The sequence below is a fragment of the Nematolebias whitei genome, chromosome 7 (assembly GCF_014905685.2).
Source record: "Nematolebias whitei isolate Nwh7 chromosome 7, NemWhi1, whole genome shotgun sequence".
Classification (NCBI taxonomy): domain Eukaryota; kingdom Metazoa; phylum Chordata; class Actinopteri; order Cyprinodontiformes; family Rivulidae; genus Nematolebias; species Nematolebias whitei.
The window spans coordinates 32,041,431-32,049,950 of record NC_056504.1 but is presented as its reverse complement, the minus strand read 5'-3'; the positions used below and the strand labels follow the sequence as shown (position 1 = coordinate 32,049,950).

The 8,520-nt window shown below is 40.2% G+C and overlaps 1 protein-coding gene and 1 pseudogene across 1 annotated transcript in view; one reads left to right on the top strand and one right to left on the bottom strand.

Annotated features, from left to right (window-relative positions):
- Positions 1–8,520, top strand: part of LOC119412772 — a 16,162-nt pseudogene that overhangs the window by 1,732 nt on the left and 5,910 nt on the right.
- park7 (parkinson protein 7) overlaps positions 3,140–8,520 on the bottom strand; it is an 8,077-nt gene continuing 2,696 nt past the window's right edge. Inside the window, exons 4-6 of the mRNA XM_037679399.1 lie at positions 8,117–8,186; positions 3,669–3,755; positions 3,140–3,371 (exon numbers count right to left, since the gene is read on the bottom strand). Of these exons, the coding sequence (XP_037535327.1) occupies positions 3,211–3,371; positions 3,669–3,755; positions 8,117–8,186 (318 nt within the window). The 3' untranslated portion in view covers positions 3,140–3,210. The remainder of the gene's footprint in view (positions 3,372–3,668; positions 3,756–8,116; positions 8,187–8,520) is intronic.

Here is an 8,520-nt window from a genome sequence, read left to right as displayed (position 1 = left end):
GCCCCCGAACGCGTGAGCGCACCATGGTTCCCAGTCCTGCAACGCCTGCTGGTGGGGCGCCCGTGGAAACTGCCGTGGAGGGAGGACGCTCTCCTCCAGGCAGGAGGAGCGACCAGGAGTTACCCAGAAATAGGCCAGCACCTGTGGGTCTGGCCGCTGAACGGATCCGCTTAGAGAGGATGGGTCTCCCACAGGATGTAGTGCGCACAATTCAGGATTCACGTGCTGCATCTACCACAGCGCAATACACATCAAAGCGGACAGCTTTTCAGCGCTGGTGTAGAGAGAAGGGTGTAGAGGCCACCTCATGTCCATTAGGTGGCATGCTGTCTTTTCTGCAGCAGCTGATGGACAGGAATTTGGCGTCCAGCACGATTAAAACGTACGCTGCAGCCATCTCTTCCTGCCACGAAGGGTTCGGAGACAGAACAGTTTTTAATCATCCGCTGATGAAGCGTTTTCTAAAAGGTGTACAGAGATGCAGGCCTGTTTCACACCCACTTGTTCCACAGTGGGATTTAACGCTGGTCCTGCAGGTCCTGATCAAAGCACCATTTGAGCCTCTGGATCAGGTTCCACTAAAATTCTTGTCTCTTTAAACAGCCCTGCTGTTGGTTTTAACATCCGCTAAGAGAGTGAGTGATTCATCTGCCTTCTCTGTTGCTCCGTCATGTCTCAGAATTCAGGCTGACGGCAGCTCAGCTGATTTAAGACCAAACCCAGCTTTTATGCCTAAAAACATCACAAGCTCTTTTAAATCAAGAGCGATATCGTTAAGCGTCGGGCCTCACTGGCTCCTAAATGGCTGAAAAAAAGCTTTTTTGGGAGCCGATTTCCCGCTCTTAACGTAATTTATACGAACCGGGTGGGGCCCACAAAGCAGGTGGGCGTGGACTAAATTTTTCAGTGCAATGCTTCGCATATCGGGATAAACCCATCAGCGACAGCCTTAAAGGGCTACGCCTATACTCATAGAATCTAGGGTTACAGTATGTAACCAACGTTTTGTTGTCTTGCAACCTGGAATATAAAAAGAGTCTTGAGAGCTTTGTATATTTTAATTTACACAACATAACTAACCCTTTTAACAAGCAAAATATTTGTTATTCTGGAACGAACAAACAAACAAAAAAAAAAGGAAATACTTTTAGCACCAGCAACATTCATCTTGTGTCAGCTTAGCACCAAGGCATCACTTGTGCCTTCTTTATACTAAATAGCTTAGTGTTTTCTTAAAACTGCTCATGGACTTAATCACCATATTTAATCTCAATTAAAGCTGCCTAAAAGTTCCTCTGCCATAATGTCCTGTGTTAAAAACAGCTGTTTGCAGCTGCAGAAAATGTTGAATATATTTTTTTTACTGTCCAGTTGCTGATGTATCTACCTGCATTATTGAGCATCAGGATATTTTTCATAATAGTTGTTACAAAAAGCAGACTTTACTTGGATCTCCTTTTTATTCTGGATAACCAACAAAAATCAAATGCTGTTCATAGATTAGAAACGTAATTGAGGGAACATGAATCCTGTTACTGACTCGTCCATTTGTTTGTTCGTTCCCCTGCAGCTGTGTCACACTGTACAGGTCCTTCTTAAAAAATTAGCATATTGTGATAAAGGTCATTATTTTCCATAATGTAATGATAAAAATGAAACTTTCATATATTTCAGATTCATTGCACACCAACTGAAATATTTCAGGTCTTTAATTGTTTTAATACTGATGATTATGGCATACAGCTCATGAAAACCCAAAATGCCTGTCCCAAAAAATTAGCATATCATGAAAAGGTTCTCTAAACAAGCTATTAACCTAACCATCTGAATCAACGACGTAACTCTAAACACCTGCAAAAGATTCCTGAGGCTTTTAAAAACTCCCAGCCTTGTTCATTACTCAAAACCGCAATCGTGGGTAAGACTGCTGACCTGACTGCTGTCCAGAAGGCCATCATTGACACCCTCAAGCAAGAGGGTAAGACACAGAAAGAAATTGCTGAACGAATAAGCTGTTCCCAGAGTGCTGTATCAAGGCACCTCAGTGGGAAGTCTGTGGGAAGGGAAAAGTGTGACAGAAAACGCTGCACAACGAGAAGAGGTGACCGGACCCTGAGGAGGATTGTGGAGAAGGGCCGATTCCAGACCTTGGGGGACCTGCGGAAGCAGTGGACCGAGTCTGGAGTAGAAACATCCAGAGCCACCGTGCACAGGCGTGTGCAGGAAATTGGCTACAGGTGACACATTCCCCAGGTCAAGCCACTTTTGAACCAGAAACAGCGGCAGAAGCACCTGACCTGGGCTACAGAGAAGCAGCACTGGACTGTTGCTCAGTGGTCCAAAGTACTTTTTTCAGATGAAAGCAAATTTTGCATGTCATTCGGAAATCAAGGTGCCAGAGTCTGGAGGAAGACTGGGGAGAAGGAAATGCCAAAATGCCAGAAGTCCAGTGTGAAGCACCCACAGTCAGTGATGGTCTGGGGTGCCATGTTGGCACAACAATTTTCCACAGGATCAATACAGTTCTTATCTTAATGGAGAAGTCTATGTTAAAGGAAACACTAGCTACTATTAGCTTTTAATTAGTCAGAAGCTAAAAGCTAGCTAGCAAAAAAGCAGCAAAAGGGTAGCTAAAAGCAGCTAAGCTTGACACTAATTCCTGTTAATTTACTGTAACATTGTGTTTGGTAAATGTTCAATTTCCATTTCCCAGTTAGCAGAAACAGCATCTCACAGCTCAGTATTTTTGCCCAGAACAGCCTTGTAAAAGAGATTAATTATCTCAATGAATTTCTTCCTGGTAAAATGAAGGTTTAAAAAAAAATAAATTGTACCAACAGCCTGCTCCAACCTGTCCAGTCCATATTCCTTTTATTAGAATTCAGAAAACTGGCAATCTTAGACAAGTACAGTAGAAGGTGTCATAGTGTCACTGACGATGGGAGAGAAAAAAAAAAAAAAGGAGGCGGTGGTTCATGAACTAAAGCCTCTTTAATAAATTTCCACACCACATTTTCATGGTTAAAGTGACTTTTGAGATGGTTTGTAACCAGTGTAATGAAAAAAAATAAAATAAAAATCAAGACTCGTGTCTGATAGAAAAATAATTTGTTACCATTCCTTTCAGCTAAAGCCAATCTATACCAGCTGTCTCAGTTTTTCCAGAGCGTTATACTGGGCAGTGCAGCTTACAGGATTACAAGTGAACCATCAGTCTTTCATAATAAGAGGAGCCTTGACTTGAGCTGCAACCTCAGCCCCCATGAGTTCCTCTACAATCGTCAGGGCGAACTCAAAGCTGGTTCCTGGCCCACGGCTGGTGATGTAATGGCCATCCTTCTGCACTCGGGCCTCTGAATATTTATAGTGGTCTAAAAAAAGAAAGAGCAAAAGAAACTACAGGAGTCAGAGTACTTGAAGCACGTGCAGTATAAACACAAACTGGGATCATCTGAACAGACTTGGTTCTAGCATGTTCTGTCAAATTCCTGCTTTACCTCCAAATGCTGTGCTATCCAGCTACACTGGAATGATTCTCCACAGGCAAACTAAATGCTTGAACAGCACCATCTGCTGCGTGTCACAAGTAGTTACAATTCTTACTGATGTACTACTCCTTAAGCAGATTTAAAACCATTGATGGTACAAAAATATATATATTTTTTTACCGTCAACCATCATCATCTCCTTCATGGCAGGATGTGTAGTGACTGTGCTGCCATAGCCTATTCCATGTGCCAAAAGAGCAGTGGGACCTGAGAAAGGGCAAAGTTGTTTAAGGTTTTAATTTCTTTTTATTTTAGCTGTTATATTAAGTAAGACAAACTTATTTTGCTTGCGCAATTTCTAGTTTTCATACTTATGTTGTTGTCAACAAAAAAGAAAATATTAGAATGCCCCACCTTAAAGTTCAGCACAAAGAAACCTTAAAACCGTACAATTCCATCAAATACAGTAGATTTGCGTAAATAAAAACCGAGTGGCACATGTACAAAATATCTAATAATACTTGTGTCCTAAAAGGTGTCCTCAACCTTACGGTTGTTTCCAAGAATACACTTGCACAGTATACAATTTCAGTCTCTCTCCAAAGTGTGTGCAGCACTTTGAAAAGGGAGGAGAGAAAAAAGAGAGAGAGAGAGGCTGAGGACACAGACTGCCACTGCATTAACTTTGATAATGTCCTAGCACTGCTGTGAGTGCATCCAAAAACTGCTAATATACAGAGAGGTATTGATCACGCTCGTTTGGCTGCATTCCTGTGCAGTTTCAAGAATGCACTATTCCCTGGCAGGACAACAGACTGCTGGTTAAAACCAAGCTACTCCAAGTCCGCACCCACTGGAGATCAGCCTGGGAGATAAAACGGTCCAACAGTGAGGAATATGATTTTATTATCGAGCAATAAGAATATGTAAAGAGAATTATGTTCTTTCCAATCACGATTTTAGTTTATAATAACTTTAATGTTATGACAGAATAATAGGTTTTGTAAATGCCTCCCTTGCTGATTCCATTAAAGAGTATATTCCTGTGAGAATTTCAGTCATTTCTAGGACACATTTCAACCTAATTTGCTGTATTGGCCTCATGTCCCAATTCAAAATGTCTTTTCTTTGTCCTTTCTCTACGTAAGAAAAAAAGCTGTCAAATGAATTGGGTGTGCTTTAAAAGAACAAACAAATTCACATTTCACTTAAAATTACATTGGAGTATTACAAATAAACTTTACAAGTGTGTCATTTGGGCACAATGCATATTTACCAAAATGAGGCAAAGGTGTGTGCTAAACACATTTCAGAAGACATCTAGACCCTAAAATATTCATGAAGTCCTTAAATCCACTGCCATGCACTTTAACTCCAGGGCTGATTTGTCAGTATATTTTAGGTAATCTATATAGTCATCGATATGTATATTTTATACTTAGAGTTGAATTGATTTTATTGATTGTATTGATTGCATTTCTTAATTTTTCTATAACAGGTCTCTCTTGCAAATGAGACAATAGTGTTTCAGTGGGACTAAGCTGTAATAAATAAAGGAAATTAAATGAAAGGACAGCCAGAAGACCAAAACGGTCAATTAAAAAAAAATATAAGGGTTGTGGCCTTATGATGGACTTGTGAGCCGACCAGGGAGTGACTGATCGATATGGGCACCAGTGACCCCCGTGACCCGGAAAGGAAGAAGCAGGTAAAGATTATATGGATGGATTATAAAAGGTTATAAGACAAATAATTATTTCTGACAACATATCTGTTAGAAAACTTCAATTTAAAAAAGGTAGATTACAAAGAATATGTGCTATTCAAGTCAAGTCAGATTTATTTATATAGCACATTTAACACAGAAGCTGTTCCCAAAGTGCTTAAAAACAGACTGGAGTGGCCTGTCAAATGTTGATGGGTCCTAATCTCCTCTGAGCTTCAGCTTGGTTTTTGGTATAACCAAAAGCAGCTGGTCCGATGATCTCAAATCCCGAGAAGGAGCATAAAGATGAAGAAGGTCGGAGGTGTGAGGGTGCATTATATTAATGCACTTAAATGTCAGCAGGAGAACTTTAAAATTCTATTCTGACAGCACAGGGAGCCAGTGAAGGGAGGACAGAACAGGTGAAATGTGCTCAAACCTACAAGTTCCTGTTAGTAGACGGGCTGCAGCATTCTGGACGAGCTGGAGACGTGAAAGGGAAGCTTGACTGATCCCAACATAAAGCGAGTTAGAGTAGTTCATCAGTTATAACGAATGCATGGACTAATTCTTCAAGATCGGAATTGTATTTACCGGTACCATTGGGTTGTCGTCGTTTTTTTCCCCCTAATTTTCTATTTTTTTTTTCCTAATATTTTTATTTACTAATTACATTTTCTGTTGTAATTACAAAGGTCAGTAGAAGGGGTCTCATTATTTATTTATTTATTAATTATTTTTTTTTTACACAAACCTCAACCACTTGTTTTGCACTGCAGCCTTTGCCAGAAAGGGTCACAAACATTGAAACAAATCAGTTTCTCTTACACAGTTAAATTCTACTGGTGATTCAGCAGTTTTAGTGCTTAAGAAAATAAGCTGTTAGGACTAGTTTTACAGACCTGTTAAGGACTAACAGCAACAACCATCAAATGTAATCGTCAACAGTAAATAGCCCTCACCTGTTCATGAAATAGCATTTTTTTTAACCTAAATACATTCAAAGCTCTAATAAAAAAAAAAAAATAAAAAAAAAAAAAAAAAAGTTTTACATAATGAAGTTGTAATTCCTAAATCGTTCTTCCACCTTGTACAAACCGGATTCCAAAAAAGTTGGGACACTAAACAAATTGTGAATAAAAACTGAATGCAATGATGTGGAGATGGCAAATGACAATTTTTTTTTCGTAATATAACAGATGACAGATCAAAAGTTTAATCTGAGTAAATGTAACATTTTAAAAGGAAAAATATGTTGATTCAAAATTTCACAGTGTCAACAAATCCCAAAAAGTTGGGACAAGTAGCAATAAGTGGCTGGAAAAAGGAAATTGAGCATAAAACGAACAGCTGAAAGACCAATTAACACTAATTAGGTCAATTGACAACATGATTGGGTATAAAAAGAGCTTCTCTGAGTGTCAGTGTCTCTCAGAAGCCAAGATGGTAAGAGGATCACCAATTCCACCATTGTTGCGCAGAAAGATAGTGCAGCAATACCAGAATGGTGTTACCCAGTGTAAAATAGCAAAGACTTAAGTTATCATCATCAACCGTGCATAACATCATCAAAAGATTCAGAGAATCTGGAACAATCGCTGTGCGAAAGGGTCAAGGCCATAAAACTCTACTGGATGCTCGTGATCTCCGGGCCCTTAAACGTCACTGCACCTCAAACAGGAATGCCACTGTCAAGGAAATAACAGAATGGGCTCAGGAATACTTCCAGAAACCATTGTCAGTGAACACAATCCACTGTGCCAACCGCCGTTGCCAGCTGAAACTCTACAGTGCAAAGAGGAAGCCATTTCTAAGCAAGCTCCACAAGCTCAGACGTTTGCACTGGGCCAGGGGTCATTTAAAATGGAGTGTGGCAAAATGGAAGACTGTTCTGTGGTCAGATGAGTCACGATTTGAAGTTCTTTATGGAACACTGCGACGCCATGTCATCCGGACCAGAGAGGCCAAGGATAGCCCAAGTTGTTATCAACGCTCCGTTCAGAAGCCTGCATCACTGATGGTATGGGGTTGCATGAGCACTTGTGGCATGGGCAGCTTGCATGTCTGGAAAGGCACCATTAATGCAGAGAACTATGTTCAGGTTCTAGAACAACATATGCTCCCATCTAGACGTCATCTCTTTCAGGGAAGACCCTGCATTTTTCAACACCATAATGCCAGACCACATTCTGCAGCAATCACAACATCATGGCTACGTAGGAGAAGGATCCGGGTACTGAAATGGCCAGCCTGCAGTCCACATCTTTCACCTATAGAGAACATTTGGCGCATCATAAAGAGGAAGGTGCGACAAAGAAGGCCCAAGATGATTGAACAGTTAGAGGCCTGTATTAGACATGAATGGGAGAGCATTCCTATTTCTAAACTTGAGAAACTCCCCAGACGTCTGATGAGTGTTGTCTGAAGAAGGGGTGATGCCACACAGTGGTAAAAATGGACTTGTCCCAACTTTTTGGGGATTTGTTGACGCCATGAAATTTGGAAACAACATATTTTTCCATTAAAATGATACATTCTCTCAGTTTAAACTTTTGATCTGTGATTTGAGTTTTATTCTGAATATAATATTAGATGTTGGCACCTGCACATCATTGCATTCAGTTTTTATTCACAATTTGTTTAGTGTCCCAACTTTTTTGGAATCCGGTTTGTACATGATACCCTCAAATAATATTTGAATATGCAGTCTAAGCCCTGAGTCACTTTCCTGTAATGTGCATGTGATTTGATAAACCCTTTCCATGCCATGTGTGAAATTCCATAAATTCCATAAAGAAATAAAACACGGTTGTCAATTTTGAGGTTGCATCATATTTAAACCCGATACAGACAAATCTATTAGAGGATGTATAACAAGGATGGTTGTGTATAATTATGGCTACTTTGTTTTCACAAGCTGTACCTGCACAGATGGCTGCAATCAGGCCTTTTCTGCCATCTTGATCCTTCAGCACCTCCTTCACGGCAGGAGACTGTAAGAGAGTGAAAAACAGATGCACAAAGACTCAGTTGGAGGCCACACGATACACTGTGTATACACTGACTGTATTAGACCAACACATGGTAGTGTTTTAAACGCATTGTGCACAGACTCCCTTCAAATAAGTTTTAACACAACCTTGTCAGCCAAAATACATTTTGATAATTTAACTGCATGTTTCTACCATATGACTGAAACAGAGAACTGAATCATGCAACGACTTTTGTTGCAACAAAATTAATAAATAAGGCTAGATTCTCTATGGCACATACGTGAAGAACACACACACACACACACACACACACACACACACACACACACACACA